This window comes from Tubulanus polymorphus, chromosome 1, assembly GCF_964204645.1.
Source record: "Tubulanus polymorphus chromosome 1, tnTubPoly1.2, whole genome shotgun sequence".
Classification (NCBI taxonomy): domain Eukaryota; kingdom Metazoa; phylum Nemertea; class Palaeonemertea; order Tubulaniformes; family Tubulanidae; genus Tubulanus; species Tubulanus polymorphus.
The window spans coordinates 6,656,409-6,676,121 of record NC_134025.1 but is presented as its reverse complement, the minus strand read 5'-3'; the positions used below and the strand labels follow the sequence as shown (position 1 = coordinate 6,676,121).

At 36.2% G+C, this 19,713-nt stretch overlaps 3 protein-coding genes across 6 annotated transcripts; 2 read left to right on the top strand and 1 right to left on the bottom strand.

Annotated features, from left to right (window-relative positions):
* Positions 1-1,209: 1,209 nt before the first annotated feature.
* LOC141902375 (DNA repair protein XRCC3-like) lies at positions 1,210-4,787 on the bottom strand. Of its 3 annotated transcripts, none has more exons than XM_074790082.1 (7): positions 4,435-4,787; positions 3,122-3,262; positions 2,936-3,019; positions 2,716-2,838; positions 2,404-2,540; positions 2,058-2,270; positions 1,210-1,873 (listed from the first exon to the last, which is right to left on the bottom strand). In XM_074790082.1, exons 1-7 carry the CDS (start codon positions 4,466-4,468, stop codon positions 1,640-1,642), a joined length of 966 nt encoding a protein of 321 aa, XP_074646183.1. In that variant the 5' UTR covers positions 4,469-4,787; the 3' UTR covers positions 1,210-1,639. The 3 variants fall into 3 exon arrangements, with proteins under 3 accessions (XP_074646183.1, XP_074646174.1, XP_074646191.1); XM_074790073.1 differs by lacking the exon at positions 4,435-4,787 and adding an exon at positions 3,601-3,709; XM_074790090.1 differs by lacking the exons at positions 3,122-3,262; positions 4,435-4,787 and adding an exon at positions 3,601-3,701.
* LOC141902363 (rab3 GTPase-activating protein non-catalytic subunit-like) lies at positions 3,841-18,030 on the top strand. 2 transcript variants are annotated; one of them, XM_074790060.1, is made up of 28 exons: positions 3,841-4,037; positions 7,595-7,777; positions 8,001-8,073; positions 8,347-8,672; positions 8,825-8,923; positions 9,014-9,162; positions 9,254-9,333; positions 9,424-9,513; positions 9,600-9,739; positions 9,862-9,980; positions 10,079-10,278; positions 10,389-10,471; positions 10,544-10,608; positions 10,707-10,797; positions 10,872-11,029; positions 11,119-11,451; positions 11,533-11,629; positions 11,721-11,866; positions 11,947-12,172; positions 12,268-12,441; positions 12,529-12,635; positions 12,726-12,792; positions 12,873-12,979; positions 13,068-13,142; positions 13,364-13,576; positions 13,658-13,960; positions 14,045-14,203; positions 16,691-18,030. In XM_074790060.1, exons 1-28 carry the CDS (start codon positions 3,944-3,946, stop codon positions 16,832-16,834), a joined length of 4,101 nt encoding a protein of 1,366 aa, XP_074646161.1. In that variant the 5' UTR covers positions 3,841-3,943; the 3' UTR covers positions 16,835-18,030. The 2 variants fall into 2 exon arrangements, with proteins under 2 accessions (XP_074646161.1, XP_074646153.1); XM_074790052.1 differs by having other exon boundaries at positions 10,389-10,608.
* On the top strand, positions 4,593-6,823 carry LOC141914997 (uncharacterized). Its single transcript, XM_074806351.1, has 2 exons — positions 4,593-6,323; positions 6,818-6,823. The coding sequence occupies exons 1-2, from the start codon at positions 4,593-4,595 to the stop codon at positions 6,821-6,823; spliced, it is 1,737 nt and encodes a 578-aa protein (XP_074662452.1).
* Positions 18,031-19,713: the final 1,683 nt, after the last annotated feature.

The following is a 19,713-nucleotide window of genomic DNA, read 5'->3' as shown; positions in this document are numbered from 1 at the left end:
CGATATTTATTTGCTTCAAGCAATAAATTGATAGTCGTGATGGATGTCCGTGGTCAGTCGCGGACACACCTTTGATGAGTCAATAGACATTGAACTGCAAATGTTCCCGCCACTGGACCATCATATCTGAAATGGAAAACGATTTTCTTAAAGTGTTTGATGCGATGCTTCATTGGGTGCGAAATACTGCATCATCGTTTGAATCAATCACGGACTCTAAAACGAATTAGAACCCATGAATCAATATCCATGATGTTTTTCGATTCGGAAAAACACATGGTTCACAGATTGCGAGATTAGCCTAGGCCTAGCGCTAGCGATCTCCATTCAGGTGAATACACTCACTGAAGACCCGATGTTGTTGGCCAAAAATATAGATATATATGTTGAAATACTCAGTTGTATCATGTTTAATGTAGATATCCTTATAAAACTATCATTTTCAAGATGAAGTAAAGTTATCTTTCTATCTACCAAGGATTAACCAGTTGAAACTTTTCTCAAACCTCACTGCAACAGTTGGGGAAGCCGAACTCGCGCCGTTACGTTCGATGACCAATGTACCATTTTGATACTCTTCCTACGCGGCACCACCAAGGCGGGCAACCATTCAGACTGGTACACTTCGGCATGAGGGTCAACTCGAAAATAAAAGTACCGAGTAATGCCGAGATTAGTGCATTTCGTCACCGTCTATAATCTAATCACTTCAAAAAATTAATTAATTTTTGGTAATTTCTTCGCTTTCCATAAACACCAATCGAATCACTCCAGACAATGCATGTATGAAATTCACGTACGAATTCATTGAATTTATATTGTTCAACATCTCAGAAAATGTGATTTTTTACATGTGCTTTTGTTTTTGTAATTTCTAAATAATAAAGTTTATAACGTCCATTCCATGCCACGTGATTGTGGTCACGCTTTCTTCGCGCATGGCTGAGCTTAAATTAATTCTCTGAAGATTTGTCAACTTGCAATTCTAGCGAATTCTCCAATATTTGTGATGCACCTCATCTCACAGTGTATCATCCAATATGACGCGAGTGAGCAAGGATATCCTCTTAATTATGTAGAAATTCCAAACGAAAAAGCAGGTCACTTGGTGTATCACATTTTTTTCAAACACGCAGTACAAATTCAGGATAAACTAAAATGAAAATAAAATAATTCAACACTTGTTGATTATTTCAAAATGTTCTCAAATTTTATTCTTTACGTAACGCAAGTCAAGATCTGTTTCTACTACATTTAATATCCTGCATGATGTAACATTTCATTGCTGTTTACGTTTTGGTATATTCTCAGAATAGTGACATTTACCCGACTTCATGAACCTTGCATAATTAATATCAATAAACAGCCTTTCAACTAGGTATTCACATTATGACGAAGAACGGTGTTCATAAATCCTATGAGAAAATCACTGAGTCACAATGAATTAGACTAGCAATAACTTATCAACTACATCTGAGTATTGTCCGTCCTCAGATGTTTCAGTCAGTTTCAGTTCTCATTTTCAGACAATGGAAACGAATATAAGGATGAGAACTTAGGCGTTTGTTGCCATCTATCATCTCAATTTTGCTCTCGAGGGAGAAGTTCCGTTCATGTGCACATGCGAATGAAGGGCAGGTCACGACAAGCCTTCGACTCCCCTGTCGTTTATCACATAATGACAAAGCCTATTAGGTAAATGTGGGGCAAATAATACTTCTATAGTTCGTAGACAAGTTTCCATCTGAACGGGTGAAGTCGTTACATGACGTGTTGTTCGACTCAGTTGAATTCGCGTAGTTACCAAGTTTGCCCAAGTCAAACCAAGAGCTGGAACGCACTTCTTTGATCTATCAGTAAATGATGCCGTCACCTGTAATATAATATATGTAATCGAAAATATATCAATACTTCACCAAGTTGATACAAGCCCCAAATAGTTTGTTTATAAGAACAGTTCAAAGAAAATGAAAACTAGTGATAATAACGTAGATGCCCCTTTTTGAATACATATCTATAGACGGATATTAAAGATGGAATACCACTCGTAAACGTACCTGATTAACACATACAATAGGTATGTTATACCGGTTATTCATTCTGTGCAATATGGAACCTAATGTATTGAGATGTTTTGCTCGCTGCACAGTTTCATTAATCGAATATTCAACTCTGAATAGAGCAGCTATTGAATCTATGACAATCAGTTTAATCGCACCTCGAGCCAACAGCAACGGAATTCTCTTCTCTATACAATACAGTAATCCTTCCTGAAAATGATAATATGCAAATCAGTTTATCTTTTTGCCAGAATCTGTACGGCTGCTTAGTTCAGTCAAATGAAATGATTGATTGCTATTTTTGTAATGAAGAAGAAATCTGTAAGTTTTGTTGCTAACCTACCAAATCAGCAGCGTGTTCTATATAGATATGATCACCGAAATCAATAGTTGAGAACAGGTCTTTATTTTGAAAGTAATGAATTAATTGATGAAGACGTTTGTTTGGGAAGGCATCTTCTGTGCATAAATAAACCGCTCCTAAAAAGAAAACCAACAGCAGGAAAATATCAAACACTTATATTTATAAGGTTGTTTTTCTGTAAATATTTCTCATTGTTGGACTACAATTTAAAGCCTTTTCTGTGCCATAGATAAAACAAGCCTAAATCCCATGGTCAAATAATTTTTCAAATCAGGTCCTTAGGGCTGGTACCTCCATCAAGTCCTCCCTGTTTTACTGGTAACTGTACTGTCAAACATAACTGCATGCATAGTTGCGTCTTGCCACTAGCACTTTCTCCTACTATTTCAGTGATACCTTGTCTTAAAATTCCACCTGAAAATATCAGAAGAATTATTTATGAGAATAATGCTAAGTTTAGCAAGTTTGACTGAGTAAAATAATGGTTCATGTACCGGTATATCGCTTTTACCTTCAAGAAATGCATTGAGAATAGGACAACCTACATTTAATCGGTTTCCGTCAGTATCAGACTCTGTATGAAATATTTCATGTGCTGAAATTATTCAAACATTTGAACATCAAAGATTATACACAGTCTATCATTCACAAAATATCACCACTTTCATCATCAAAGAGTTTTTTACATCTTACCTACCAGTAGTCATTGGTTTTGATATCAATACAGAATTGGCAACAGTTTTTTGTAATATCGCGACATCATTTGATGACAACTTGGTCTTTCTTTCAAGGTCAGGAGCAGATAAGCTTAGAATGTGACTTGGACTGGTCAACTTGACTGCAAAAAAGTCAAAGACAAGAGAAATATGGATGAACAAGAATTGAATAGTAAAGCCTTCGAGTAATCGAGTACAGCGAAGTCTGTCATTGAAGTAGTAGGGTATTAAATACGGCTCTATTTACTACAGGCTTAGTCAGTTACCTGTCTGTGGTTTAGTTTCACGATCGGATATTTTCACAAAACAAACCACATTGGTATAAGCCCATCCGATTATAAAAGCTTACCACCACGGTCGATAGGACTAGCTAGGTTTTGACTTGTTGAGTGACGTTTATTAAGGTCAAGGAAAATGATTATATTAGCCAAATAAGCCAATAATAAAATAAAATACTCACACTTATTAAGAGTATTAATTATTTTAGGATTCAAGTCTAAATTATTCATAATTAGCAAAGTTTAAGCTATTATAGCTAAACTATTGAATTTCTTGTAATTTCTTCGACATTTCGTAATATGCACCATTCTCCACACTAAGTGCGTATCGCGCGGGGCTTGTTGATACCGAGAAAAATTTCTCTTTCATGTTTTACATTTAAGGAATGCTCCGACATTGGGCATGCGCAGAACTGCTATCCATCATGGTTGACAACTTGGCAGTTTTGTAGAAAATAACTGATATTTTGCGTGATTAATTCGCGTATGGGTTGCTGGTAGTTGATTTGACCGCTGATTGTGACAATGGCGTGTCAACTGAGCATTATCGCCAATTTTCACGATATAACGAACGTTAGAAATTACTTATTTCCTCATTTAAAAAGTGAAAACCAAGTTGGTAAGTCACACTGACTGGACAGACACTGACTGACAGCACAGCTGGACAGAACAGGATGGGCTTCCATAGTGTTTATTTTTTTAATGGTGGCTTCAATTAAGAAAAATGATTTTTTTTCATTAGAATAATTTGAAATCAATTGTATCCATGATTTGGATAATTTCCTTTAACAGTTTAATAAGAAAATGAACATTATCACTGATAGTTAGTAGATCATTATGGTCCAACAAGCCCATCGATAAGCCCTTGTGCAGTCATCAGTGGACACTCCATCCAGAGTAGTATAGTAGTCATTACTTGTAACCTAAGACTTCTACTAAGTCCTCTTTGTCTATAGTTGCCTGTTTCGAAAGTTCGGTTACTAAGCCGCTCATCTGGTTTGTGTTTATATATTTACTGTGGATGACATCTTGTTTATGTTTATTCTCCATCTATGTGAAATAAAATCAGTCACTTCCAAGGTTTCGTAGTAACCAGACGTGTTGCTTCTTTCTCTCGGATCTGTCCCCTCTGGTCGAATCGAACCTTTCACGACATTTTGGTGCCGTGACCAGGATGGGGTCAGAAGGAAGGCTAACGGCAATCAGAAGGGCCCAACGGGGCCAAATGACGAAGATTTTCGGAAAAACGGAAGAAAAACTAGCAGAGATTCTACTCGTCGATGAAAGTTCAAGAACTCTGGAAACTGTTCAACCGTTCTCCACTTTAATCGACGCGCTGTTCACAAAATTCGAATATTTACGACAATTAGACCAACAATTAATGGATGAAATCGTTGATGAAACCGAGTTAACTAACACTATAGTTGAATCAGATGATTATCTCACTGAGATACAAATCAAACTCGGTCGATTCAAACTGAACTTGGATAATCTACTAGCGAAGATACCAAAACCACAATCGCTAAACGAATCTGTAAGTACCATCAATCGAAGCAGTACTACCTCAACCGGCAGTAAAAAAGTCAATCTACCAAAATTGGCTCTCCCAAATTTCGATGGTGACATTTTGAAATGGTCTACTTTCTACGATAATTTCATCTCAGCCGTCGATAGCGATCCGCATTTGGACGATATCCAGAAGTTTCAATATTTGGTCGCACAACTCACTGACGAAGCAGCGCGTACCATAGAAGGTCTGCAAATAACTAGCGCTAACTACAAAGAAGCTCTGACGATCTTAGTAGAAAGATACGGTCAACCTCACAAGATCGTGAACGCGTACATCAGAGCTTTATTAGATTTGCAGCCACCGCAGGATCACGAGAGTCTACGCGAATTTTACGATTCTTTGGAAACATATATTCGAGGATTGCGCGCGCTCGGGAAATCGGAAGATGCGTTCGGTGACATACTCGTTCCGGTAGTCTTCGATAAGCTACCGAGTCCCGTCAAAACACAAATTTCACGGGAGCACGGAGACCGCGCCTGGACACTTAAAGAACTACGCGACGCGATCCGAAAGGAAATACAAGCTACACAGGCAGGAGCGAGCTGCGTCAACTTCGATAATGAAAAATTATCCGCTCTTCATATAAGCACTAAAACGAGGAAAAATCCGGCCTCGAAAAACAACAGTTGCGCGTTCTGCAAGGGTCCACATACGGCGTTCTCATGCGATATAATCGTTAACCCAAAAAAGCGACAAGACATCATAAAGGCAAATCGTAAGTGTTATAACTGTTTTGGCAATCACATGGTAACAGCTTGCCAATCGAAATATCGTTGTAAGGTTTGCAAAGGCAAACACCACACTGCTATTCATATAGATCGAAATACTGATACGCATATTGAATCAAAAAATATTCATGTCAATATAGCTCCAACTTCAAGTCCTGTTCTCTTGAAATCGGCTATTGGTCAAATAAATTATGGTTCGAATTCGACCACGGTAAATATCTTGTTTGACGAAGGAGCGCAGTGCTCATTCATCACTAAAAAGTCGGTAAATGAATTAGGTGTCCGATTGGACAAATTTGAAAAGCAAGATGTAAATATTTCCACCTTTGGTGACAATTCGCCTGGGGCACGTACTCTACGGAGTATAGATTTAAAACTTCGTACGCGTAAAGGCGAAATTGGTTTACGTGCATTAGTTGTACCGGAAATATGTCCACCAATTCAGAACAATGTAAAACTTGCTGTGACAAATCACCCGTACCTTCGAAATTTACCATTAGCACCGTACGTCAACACCAGCAATTGTGAAATTAATCTATTAATCGGTGCTGATTATTACTGGTCGATCGTAGAGAATGAAGTGGTTAGAGGAGCTGGCCCGACAGCTGTCAGTTCCAAACTCGGGTTCCTTCTATCAGGACCCATCAATTTGAATGCGAATACATCGGTACTCCATACTACCTGTCTTTTGAATACTATACATTCAAACGATGAATTCTCAAAATTATCTAACTACTGGGATCTTGAAGTAATTGGCATCAAGGAAACGATTAAATCTGAAACAATGAATTTTGAAACGTATCGAGACAATTACCTTAAACGCGATACCAGTGGTAAATATATAGCGAATTTACCTTGGAAAGAAGATTATCCACCGCTCCCTACCAATTTTGATATTTGTACCGCTAGAACTAGATCTATGGTTAAACGCTTGTCTCCAGAACTGAGGCAGACATATAATGCGATAATAGCAGAGCAACTTTCACGCGAATTTATTGAGATAGTAGAAAATGATGACAAGAGCCAGGGCCATTACATACCCCACCACTCGGTTAAAAAGGAATCAATCACAACACCGATTAGAATTGTTTATGATTGTAGTTGTAAACAAGGGGATAATCCTAGTTTGAACGACTGTCTGGAAAGCGGTCCTTCATTAATAAATGATCTTGTGCAGATATTAATCCGCTTTCGCACGAAAAACGTCGCATTTACAAGTGATATTGAAAAGGCATTTTTAAATGTAAAACTCGGTGAAAACGATAGAAATTTCACAAAATTTCTATGGCTATCAGATCCTACGGATCCCGATAGTCCCTTCAAGGTCTATCGTTTCAAATCAGTACTTTTCGGGTCCACTAGCTCACCATTCATCTTAAATTCTGTAGTGAAAACGCAATGTCAAAGTTTAACGTCAAAGCTTAATGTCAATGTTTAATGTCAAAGCAATCTCAGTTTTGTGTTAAATGAAGATTAAGAGTAATGCAAACTTAATGTATCGAAGATTTAGTGATTCTGATATGAAATTGGAAATTGATTAATTTCTCATTTTTTACGTAGGCTTATTAACCTCATAGGTATTCCTAATAGCACATAGGCATTATACATCCTATCTTTTCTTCCCGCCGCCGGGAGTGTTTCGAAAGTTCGGTTACTAAGCCGCTCATCTGGTTTGTGTTTATATATTTACTGTGGATGACATCTTGTTTATGTTTATTCTCCATCTATGTGAAATAAAATCAGTCACTTCCAAGGTTTCGTAGTAACCAGACGTGTTGCTTCTTTCTCTCGGATCTGTCCCCTCTGGTCGAATCGAACCTTTCACGACATTGCCATTTTACATTTAATGCTAATTGTACCTATCTGTCTTATAAATAGATGATGATTCAGGAGGGTGGGGAGATGATCTGGATTGGGGTTGGCAGGTTGATGATGAAACTACTGAACAACAAGAAAATGCCGACCTAGCGTCATCGTGGTTACAGAATTGTCTCGTGTCTGTTTCACCTATGTTGGATAACGTGGCGATTGCGTATGATAAGAAAATAGTAATTCTCAGTCGTGCGTATCTTTGATCTTTTCGATTTCATCCATCGGCCAGTCGCTCAAAAATTGGTCAGACTTAACCAGTGGATTGTTGACATAGTGACTATTAAAAGTTAATTTTTACTATGATATTTATCCGCCAGTTATCTTGGACCAACTTTTGAGTAATTGGCCCCATATGGGTAACATTCTTCATAGGTATAGGCTATTGAGAATTTGTGTTGTTTCCTTCTTTTAGAAAAGTGGGACTCTGATGACGATGTTTCTAAGTTTGTTGTAACAACTGAAAGTGTTCTAGGAGAAGAAGATGGGTAAGCTGATATTCTTGTGTGTCAAAAAAGCTACCTATTATTTGTATATCATTGAGGATTTGATAATTTTGTGACGATATTTGTAATATAGGGCCTATGGATTTGATGTATTAACAAACCCTGTGTAAAATATGAAAAAGCTATATGTTTTATGTATGTCATTGGTTATCTTGTAATGTTATTCGTGCGGATGAATCAAACAAACCCTGTGTAAAATTCAGAATCATTATTTTCTGGTTACTCTTATTCATGAGTTGATCGTATTTATTTCAGAGAAATAATTTCGAGCATCATATGCCTACCATTGTCGAGTCAGAAGCGCAGCTCACAAGGTGCGGCTGATTGGACATGCTTTATCATTGGTTTCTCTACGGGTTATGTAAGGATGTACACCGAGAATGGGACACTGCTCATTTCGCAGTTGTTACACGAGGAACCAGTTGTGAAGTTAAAAAGCCGCTCGTACGCACCTGCCCGATACACCGGTGATTCCGAACAACACGAAGAACTGACGATACTTTATCCACACGCATTGGTTTCTATTGATGGATTTAGTTTGTTTCAGACATTGCGAGCTTGTCGAAACCAAGTTGCAAGAGGTAAAAGTCTGCAGACTATGCGATTGTGTTTACAGGTCCGAGAAGTATGAATCCATCTTCCACAGATAGACATGTCTTGTATGAAGGTGATGTCTGGTGAACGATGTCTTTTGACAGTTACATTTTATCCCAATATCCGACTATATTTGTAGCTGCCGCTAGTGGTTCAGACAGTATCCAGCCCCCACCTCTAGCATATAGAAAGTTTGGATTACAAGAACAAGATTTTATAACTGATCAAGTTAGTGTAGGTACGTATGGTAATCATTTCTTGTATTTGTGTGTTGTATCCTAAGTGAGCACGTGTTTTACTTTTATCTGACATTGATCTCTTATTATAGGTATAGTAAATCCAAATCCGTTTGATCAAATGAAAGCAGCTTCATTACTCGGTGGATTTTCGGCTTCCATTAAACCAACTCCTCCAGTTGCTTCTCAGTATATCACTGCCGGTATTGGTCCATATGTTGGATTCTTTTATGCAGTTGAGGTACGTTTTATTATTGAAATTAAAAAAAAATCCTAATTTTTCCGTATTAAGAATGCATAAGAAAAGATCTATACAAGTCTGCTTGTTTTAGGGAAGTGCTCAGCCACTGTTATCAGATGTTGCTTTGGCAGTGGCTAACAAGTTGAAAAGTGCTATATTCACTGCAGCTAGGTAAGTAATCACCACCATTCTACATTGAAATATCATCGTTGAATTGAAGACTGATAAGTGATTATTTTCTTTTAACCATCTGGATTTTAGTGGTTGGTTTGGTATTGGGGGTAAAAATAATAGTGAAGATGAAAAAAGGAAGAAACCAAAAGTTGAGCCGGCAACTCCTCTCCCTATCAGGTAACAATGTTTGTTTTAAAGCGTCTATTCCCACTCGCCTCACCCATAACTGACAGATATTTGTTTTGCGTCGTATTTTCATATAGATTTGGTTTGCCTGATAAACGTCGCCAGGGTGAATCCATACAGCTATCACCTAATAATAAGCTAGCTGTAACCACTGATAGTTATGGTAGAATTGTTCTAATCGATGTCGATAAAGGAATAGCCATCAGAATGTGGAAGGGTTGGTATAATCGTTACAGACGACATGATATTGAACCGCTTCAAACCACTTGAAAGTTCTAGATTTTGTTGGATGGATGTACGTGTATCAAAATGGTTAAATCTCTCTTTTCCTTAGTTTAGGTTATCGCGACGCGCAAGTAGCCTGGGTTGAAGTGAAAGAAGATTCAAGTCGTTCCAAAAAAGTAGTCCGTACTGCCTTATTTCTCATCATATACGCACCACGTAGGGGAATATTAGAGGTAATAAAATCACCTGTTTATTTCCCCCTGATATGGTTAGATTTTCTATAAGATGAAGGACTAACATTGATTATCAATGTCATTACTTTGTGTTTAAGGTTTGGACCGCTCAGCAGGGTATGAGAGTATCTGCCTTTAACGTGGGTAAATGGTGTACGCTGACATATCCAGGATTTGGAATGATGGGTTTGAATAATGTAACATATCGTGAAGGAAAAGGACAAGTATTTCAATGTTGTCTGCTAGATGTTGATGGAACAATCAAAGTTGTCGATGTTCCGTTCCATTTAGCGCTGAGGTAACTGAATTGTGAAACAGATGGTATATTTCACAGGGATTCTTCATTGAGCTGATGATTTGATTGTTTGTTGTATTTATTGAATATGGAATTAATTCATGATATTTTAGTGATAAGAACAGTAAAAGAGCCAGAGATATGCATCTATTGAAGAAACTGAAATTATCTCTAAGAGAAAACAAGGAGGAATCAGGTAAGTTTGAACCCACCGTATTCGACATGAAACATAATCCATTGAATTCTGATTCATATCCGATTTTTTTAGATTTACTTGAATCAGAAATATTGGCTATTTTCTCTGAGATGCGGACTGCTGGAATGAAAATACAGGTAAAGTTCTAGTCTCTTGCTATTCTATTTTGATGAACATCAAAACATATCTATTTTCAAAAGTTTTTCAAAATGTTTTTGATTAATTTGAATTGTAGGGTTTAGAGCGTGTGCTATCTACCAAGTATTTGTCTAGTCAGTTTATGGATACAGTTATTCAAGCTATTCTTCAACATTATCACATACAAGGTACAGATCTTTCATTTGAAGAAGAAGTTTGTTGCAAGTTTCTGACGTTGAATGGGTTCTATAATCTTTTACAGCAGAGAAAGCTAAAGAAGAGGCTGCAACCTTGGATACAGAAACGAAGAGACTGATTAAATATTGCCAGTTACAGCAACAACTGATTCATACTTACTGCGCTTTAGAGAAAGTGAACAGTCAAAAGGCTGAAACTGGACAAATCTTAGACCCAACACAGGTATTATCACCTTAGCGTCAGATATTTTTGAAAACTCAACCATTGCAAATTGTTTTCTGATTTTAGAATTACAACTTATTACCTTTCAGATATTAGTGAAAATTTTGGGTTTGAATGAAGCTGATGCCAACAACTGTTTAGATCAATTGAACATTGCCAAGAAGATATTTACCGAGCCTCGTGTTCGGTTTGCATCTGACGTTTTGTTGAATTTGGCTGCATTTCTTGGTTGTTTTGAATGTCATACGTTGCACTTGGAAGAGCATGCGCAGACCGGGGTATCGTTGAAACCGGGCTTACCCGAGGATAAACTTCTCGCGCTTGGAAATTTTGTATTCAAAACGTCTCTGAACGGCACAAGTTTAGTAGAAGATTTGATTACATTGCTTCAAGTCAGTATATTACCACCTGATGATCTAGTGGTAAGCATTTTCACAATGAACTGCTCCAGCTTTAAGTATGTAATATATCTCCTGTAACTTGTAGCGTATTTCTGTTCCTAGTCTCTACTGTTCCAAGTTTGGTTGAATGAAGAAAGACTAGACGTTAATTCCTTACCTCAAATGTATAAACTACTAAAAATTATCACTAAAATGAAAGGTATATGAAGTTTTTATCATTTTTTGTCAATCATTCTAGTGCCTACCATGTATCTTGTAAATTTTTTCTACCCGCATATCCTTTGTCGTAGATATAACTGTCGATTCCATCACTATTTCCCCCTGGTGGCAACAACTGAGATTGAAATGTAGCCAAACTACGAACATAGCATCCAGTTTATTGGCCAGTATAGTATCAAGATTTGTATCATCTGAACTGTTCTCAACTAAGGACAAAGTAAGTAGAACTGAATAGATACATTTCCAAACAAGATTGATTGGTATTGTCTATGATGTAATTGGTTTTTGAATTTGTAGGATGCCATATCAGTGACATCTAATGACAGCTCTAAAATGGATATGAATGAATGGGAATCAGTTTCCATTGATATAGAACAATGGAATATTCTAGTCAAACAGTTGGAAGATGTGCTCGCTCTGAGCTGTTTACTACAATCCACATGTGAACCAACTGATGGACAGGTTACTGTTACAAGTGAATCATTGCGTGTCTCTGTTGCTAGGTTATTAGAGGGTGGTAAAGGTAAGTGATGAAAATCACTATTTTTAAACTTGAATAACATCATGAAGTACGTTTGAACGTGTCGGAATATCCACCAAAATGTTGCTTTGTTGCAGGAGTTTTTGCTGAATTAGTTTCTAGATGGATAGTCAAACGATGTTTACCTATAAGTGTCATTTCTCAAAAACAAGTGATGGATAGCAGAGAGACATCAATGGAAACAGAAGATGTCGGGGGTGATATACCAGCTGTTGAGGAACCAGTCCATACTAGGAAATCTAATGTAGAAAGTGAGGCACATCACTATCTTGCTGAATATATTACAAAGTATTTATTTTAGAAATCTACTTTAATTCTAGTTTTGCTGATTATTTCAGATTTAATGAACAGACTAACTGAAAGATTAGGCCAGAGTTTAAACAGTGATGTGCTAACGGCTAATTGTTCGTGGGAGCATGTCGTGCAATGGAACAAAGATCCTGAGGTCTGCATGGTTTTGTTACATCAGTTAGTCTCATTTTTTGAAATCATCCAAATTCTTCACTAATGAATGTTAATTATGTTCAATTTTAAGATGATGGATCATTTGAAAAATAGTTTAGATTTTCTCCAGTGTGTTCAGAATGCTGCTTTAAAACACGGTCAGTTTCTTCGCTATTATCTGTCAAACATTAATTTATTTTGTATTGGTTAATTTTACTGGATTCTAACTTCTCTTCAGGTATATGCATAATGATGTGGAATACATTCATTGCGAAGAAATGGTCAGCCTTAGCTCAACTGATCGAAAAAGTTGGAAAAGTGCCTAAAGACCGTTTGTGCAGGAGAGTGAGTGTGCTCAATAAAACGTGACAAATGTCTGGTATCTTATCTTTAATAGTTCTTTGCAGATCATCGTACTATTATCATATTACAGGATGTTGGAATGAGTGACAAAAGTATAAGTTCATTCGCTCAACTAGTCTGTGATCTACTGGACATTCTAATGCAGGTAATGCAGCTTTCTCTATTTGAAAATATTTATAGATATGTTTGAATTTCTTTCCCATTGATGGGGTATAGTTTCCCTCATTTTGGCTTTGCTTTGTCGCCAGCTTCCAAATTCTTTCTTGTACATTTTGTTATACTTTTCTGTTAACTCACAACTTTCGAAGTTAGCTTTCTGCAAAACGAAGATGATGTTGACTTGAATTTCGTTATCTATATACGTAGGCTAACTGTGATATAGAAGATGTCGGTGTCTATAATATTGAGGAATTGTGGCAAGAGATTACAGGACCGACGTCTTTAGTGCAATTAGCTATAGATCAACCGATGACTAATTACGGCTTAATAAGACATCATTATCTGTTAGCTGTATGTGTATACGCGGTGCTAGATTTCAGTATGAAGTCAATCAAGGTGCTGTCTTTATTTGATACCCGAGTAAGTATCATATGAACGCAAACATCTTCCTAATAATCTTCACCACTTCAGCAGTTGAATCAACTTTTGTTTTCGTTCCAGGGAAAAAGTTGTTTTTTCAAAGACCTAAATTCATATCCATTGCTTCCCGCGAAAAATATTGATATCGGTGTGATCAAATACCGGCAGCAGTTCTTTCATCGGATTATAGGTGGTGCTGTCCAATACTTATCGGAGACTGTAACTGAAAATTCGGAAAGTGAATTTACCACATGTACGAAATATACAAAATGGCCGCCATTAATACTGTCAATCACGCAGGAAATGGGTGTTGATGTGGACGAAATTAAACGACAACATGTTTGCGAATTATATTCTTACGGATTTGACAAACTAGGAGAAGAGGTTAGCTTAACTTTTGTATGCTATTGTTCATTATTCTCATAACGTTTTAATCAGTTAAAAAGATGTTAAAATCTTCATTTGTAGGTTTTGCTTACAGTGAATGACCATGCAGTTATGGGTTCACAGTTAATACTGATTGCTGGACAACGATTATCGCATTATATTATACAGTCAGATCCAGAAGGTGGGATACAACATCTCAGTAAACTATCCACTACTTTATCCACCTGGCTGAAATCATTGGTATGTCTCATTCGTTTAATTAGAATATACGTGTCAAGCTTTACCAGTTCTCTTGTTACCACCAGTCCAGCTCTACTACAGCGTAATTAGCATTACAAATTGTTGTGGATCGTTAAACAGACTTGTGCCCTAAGAATGATATGCCATGCAAGACGATAATCCCTGAGTTGAATATTACTTTTACTGCTGTTGGCATTATATCAGGAATGTGACAACTGACCTTGTCTAATCAAGTAAACTACATAAATAACCAATATTCAGTATTGTTGAGAGTAGTTTTCTGTATGGAGATATGTACATAAACTACTCGACAATCAAACACATCGGCAATTGGGTAACATCTCACAATTTGTCATGACATATTATAATAATTTCAGTGAGGCATATTCATAATTCTAGACAAAGTAAAATTAGGGAGACTTTATTCATCAAGGTCCAGAAACTGTTTCTTAACCACCAAGTTTTTGAACTTGGTTATTCCTTCATTTTGAATATGATTTAAATAGCTAATGTATAATTAGTCTAATTGTGTTCTAATATTTAGTTTCTATTTAATCAGTTTGTAATTTTAATAGTATGAAATTATCAAGGAATCATGCGTGTGGTGTGCCTGTGTAAAAATACAAATATGTTATCCTTGCTTACTCATTTGAAAATGACTATTATTGTCTTTATGCTTCTGTGAATTTTTAAGATATGTACAATTGAGTAATTTCATTAACCCTATTTGCATATGATATTACAAGTCCAGACTTATTTCATGGAGATATATGAATGGATATTGCACAGAGAAAAAGCATTGGCTACCTCATGGAATTTTCGACTGAAATTTCTAAATGCTGAAAAGTCATATTTAGTTTGTACATAATGCCAAACTCCCTGGCAACATGTTGAAATATGTTTCAATTTTTTTTCTACCTTTGTAACAGATTATGCAAATTAGGATTAGTTCCTAGGAACGTGTTAGGGCTTAATGCCCAGGCGCACTTAGTTACATTGGCAGATATTATTTTTAACTTGCCCCCGATCTCATTCTTAACAGGGAAGTTAAAAGAGTTTTGATAGGTTAAAGATTTAAGCCAATGGTGGTTAACTTAAGTACCCAAGAGTCCAGTTCCACAGTTCCGAGTTAAGATTTGACTTGGAGTTAACTCATTGAAAATGAACTAACTTAAACTCAGAGTTAACTCTAACTCACAACTGTGGAACTGGGTTCTGATGGCTGCACTGAGCCTCTTTTTGATAAATATATTCGTAGATAGTTTTTAAAGGGAAGTTTAAAAAGATGGAAGAATATTGAATTTATATAAATATTTGCACTTGGATTATGCTGCATTTTTGTCTTAAAGAAGGCTGTTTTAATTCTACGCTGGTAGCAGCTGGTGAGGTGTAAAAGCAGTCAGAATATATGAGAGTGAATTATGAATAAACAGTTCATGCTGGCATCTCTTTGATGTCAGAGCTTAGAGTTTAATGGGTGAAATCATACTCGTAATATACCAAATAACAAAGTATTCTTTCAACGTATTATATGGTACCTTCGTATAATTTCCCACTAATAAAAAGATGAAAAAGGTCTTTGCTGAAGCTTGTTGGAACTTCTCCAATGCAGTTGCATTTGTATCAAAGATGATGATACCAAACAGCCTTCCGGCTGATAATGGTAGCAATTTTATGGAAAGTAGCACCAAAGCCATTCGTTTAGTGTTTTATTTTAATGCAAAAACATTGTTCTTGTTTTTCTCCCTGACAACTGATTGACAAAAAAACGTATTGCCAGAATAGCAAATGTTTAGGCTAAAAAATGTTATTCAATATGTTTATATGTTATGTATGCTACCAGTATAGGTGAATAGATTAAGTGAAATGCTTAAATACCTACAATAGTAGGGTTTAAAGTGCTCCAGAATTTTGAAGTTTTAATTTCTCACCTATCGGAACATTGAACAGAGGCTTTTTAAGTAATAATGAATCCTAGAATTTTTTTTCCATTTACATCTTTTTTTAAAATTTCCCTGATAATGATCTACTATTGTTTAAACTAACCATAGCATAGGTAGCTATAGCAACTGTGTCTCAGCAGCATTTATGTTCCGATTACTAACAAAACTATTGAGCAGTTCATGTTAGAAATAGCTGTAGTAGTTGGTTTCTTTAAAAAAACCATGTCAGTGGGATACCTGTCAGTCAAAGTGGTTGCTCCAAACTGCTTACCTACTTTTTTTGTTAGGAAACATTTGTCTACTTATATATTTCCCTGTTATAACTGTTGATAGATTAACAAAATCTCATGGTATCCTGGGCCTAGTTTCACAGTTGTGAGTTGCTTAACTCTGAGTTAAAATCAGTTCATTTTCATTGTTTTAACAAATTTAACTCAGGACTGTGCAACTAGATCCACTGAGCATTATCAAATCTTATTGCTTCTTTGATAAATACCCACAATAAGATGCATTAATATCTTTTTTCCTTTCATTTTATTTTCAGGATTCAACTCAGTTGAAATTCCCTAATGTAGCAATCAAGGACACTGCTACGTTGATTGGACAAGTAGTCAACCAGTTAGCGGAAGGACATAACGAATACCAATTAGCGATATCATTAGTAGATCTTGTGCAAAAATTTCTATGATCGACAGAAAAACTGCAGTTTTTTGAGAAACAACGTTCAAAAAACAGCATGAAGTCATCGGCCATGTATTAATCCTGCTATCTTTAGCTTTTAACAAGTGTCATTTGAATGAAGCTATATTTTTGCAGTATTCACGATAATACTAATAGCTTTGAATTTCTCATTTGTTCATTTGTTAGTTTGTATATTCAAAGGTTGCTGCTTCAATTCTTTATTTTGAGTTGCGTAGAAACTGTAATGTGATAAAACGATAAAATAAAGTATGTCGGTTTATGGAGAATTTAGAATTTATTTTACATTTGGGATTAATACTCTAAAGCTATTATTAATTATATGCTGTGTACACGCTGCATACAACATATTATTGTCCATTCTACAGAGGAATCACGCTGTGCATGTTATACTTTAGTCACATTAAGTTTCCGAAATTTCGTTTAAGAAAATACATTTAGTGTAGGTTTTACAGTAAGAATCAGATATAATGATTAACCGGATATAGTAAACTAAGAGCTGTGACCCGAAGGAGAAAATAAGATGCTGTAGTTTCATGAAAATAATATTTCTCCAATGCCATAGTTTCATACTGGATGTAATGATGGACTATGCGGTATAGGTTTTAATGAGCACATGTTCTGGTCCTCTAAAATATGCAGTGAGAAACGAGTTTCCACTAGGTACCAGCAACCTTGACCTTGATCTACATGCATTTGTTTCTGCATATGAAAAGTCTCGGGGGGGGGGGGAATTTCTAAGAATATATCCGCCTCCACTCTTGAGTTTCAACTCTAGATAGCAATTATTTAGTGCTGGTAGAGACATGATATTCTGATTTCTAGATTGCATCTAAAATCGAAAGACTGGGTTCAACGAAAGGTGGTTTTAAGAAAAATTTATATGACTGGGTTCTCGGTACCTTAACAGAATGGTGGCTTATTAAAGTCATAAGATTTCATATTTTTCATATCAAATCTATATATGTTCCAATCACAAAAATATTTTGATATTTATTTTCTCATAAAGAGTGTGATTTTCTAAAAGATAATGGGTTCTCATCGTTTCCAAAATATCTGTGTATTTCACAATGGTGCTGTGGATTCTTCTGAATATTCTGTTAGAGTTATCTGTTAATATTTTAGTTAAGTTTGACTATTTAAGACTACATCATCACATAATGATCACTTGCTACTTGTAGCTTACCGCTAAAGCTTTTCTTTTTGATGAAAGATTTACGTATCATATGTTTAGGTGTAAATAAATATATCAAATATATTCATTCTAATAAATAACGTTTGTCCATTATTCATTTGTTTTTCTAGAGATGTCTCTAAAAGGATAGAGGACCCATTTCGAATCCCCTGTTGCATGATAACTATTGTTTCAATAATCAGTAATAATTTATGACCAACTAATGAGTCGCATTAATCCATGTCGCCAATGGAACTATGTAGTAAGAAATTGTCCGCATGATACTAAATCATTGGTACCGGCTAACAATCAGTTCGTGCATGTGATTCTGTACATGTATTGTCTTTTTCCATGTACTCATTTAGAAATAATGGGAAACTATATTTAATTGATAATAGCATCATAATTTTTTATTGCTGATTTTTTTAAAGATTTTATTCCGCGTACTTCGGTCCCGTCGAGGGAGGAAATTTAGGATGAACAAAATGCATCTCTTGCGCCGAGAATAACCAACATCTGTTGTAGAAATTACATCAGAAGTGCCGCCATTCCGCAACTGTTGTTTTACGATGACATTTTCTCTTTCATATACACCGCGATATGAACGCTGTGAACTTAATGGATGCCATCTTGATTTTGGTTTCAAGAGAAGGCAAAATACACTTCCAAAAATGGCTGCACACGAGACTTTGTTTTGCAAAAAAATGAAATCTGTTGCCTTTATTACTTATTTACTGGTAATAGATAGCAATAAATTGTAGATTTGATAGACGTATAATAAACAAATACATAAACAAAAGGTGAACTGTTCAATGATCCATGTCAAATATATATTGGACGGAACTTATCAGACTTTGAACTGGCTTTTGCGTGATAAGATAACAAGGAATATACATATACAGTAAATTTAGTGTTGTATTCCGTTTTATACACCCCAATAATGACCGACACCCCAGGTATAGCGATGGAGACCCGACAACCTTTGGAAGTAATTCCCATAAAAAGGACAGTTTACAGAATAAGGGCATATTCAAACAGGTACGATAATTCCTTAAACTGTAAGTGATGGAAATATGAATTCCCTCTCTGGAAGATTGCATTTCAAGCAGGTACGAGAGGGCGGGTTTCGTATTGTTCCTTTCTCGACACTTTTAGGTAGGGCCTACTGATAGTGAACTATCGGGTAGCCTAGTTTTAAGACTCGGATACGCGCCCAGTTTTCTTTCGGGACGACGTCAGTTCAAATGGACGAATTCAAGGTCGACGAAAAGCTGTGACAATTTTGTGCTAGTATTTACACAGTAGAGAAATCGAAAGCCCCGATACTCAGATGTCCGTCTGATTACGAACTTTTTTATGAGCTTGTTTTATTCTATGGAATTCCAACTTCAGTGTTGGAAAAAGCAGGATGTGGGGTCCAAAACCAATTGTAGATGTTCACGACTATAAAATTTAGATTTTAACGGTATATCTATTTAATCGACCTGAGGCGATTGATTTGTGAGCCCCATTATTAAAACAGTGAAAATGGTTCCGAGAGCTGGACTTATGCACCACTCATCGCCTATGGACTTTTTGACGCTTTCTTTAAGGCTTATTTGCCCGTTTGATCGTCGTTCGACCTATTCCTTATTAACATTTCGTCTCTCTAGTAAGACGCATTATTCATTTCGCTTCTCATTTTATCTTATTAC

Bases quoted from the DNA above. Each gene is read 5' to 3' on its own strand.
- LOC141902375 (XM_074790073.1), bottom strand. From the start codon at position 3,649: ATGAATAATTTAGACTTGAATCCTAAAATAATTAATACTCTTAATAAG. The intron at 3,263-3,600 runs GTGAGTATTTTA...ACTTTTTTGCAG, and splicing joins AATTAATACTCTTAATAAGT to TCAAGTTGACCAGTCCAAGT. The intron at 3,020-3,121 runs GTAGGTAAGATG...GAATAATTTCAG, and splicing joins ATCAAAACCAATGACTACTG to CACATGAAATATTTCATACA.
- LOC141902363 (XM_074790052.1), top strand. From the start codon at position 3,944: ATGGCGTGTCAACTGAGCATTATCGCCAATTTTCACGATATAACGAAC. The intron at 12,173-12,267 runs GTAAGTGATGAA...GCTTTGTTGCAG, and splicing joins GTTATTAGAGGGTGGTAAAG to GAGTTTTTGCTGAATTAGTT. The intron at 13,143-13,363 runs GTAATGCAGCTT...CTATATACGTAG, and splicing joins TACTGGACATTCTAATGCAG to GCTAACTGTGATATAGAAGA.
- LOC141914997 (XM_074806351.1), top strand. From the start codon at position 4,593: ATGGGGTCAGAAGGAAGGCTAACGGCAATCAGAAGGGCCCAACGGGGC.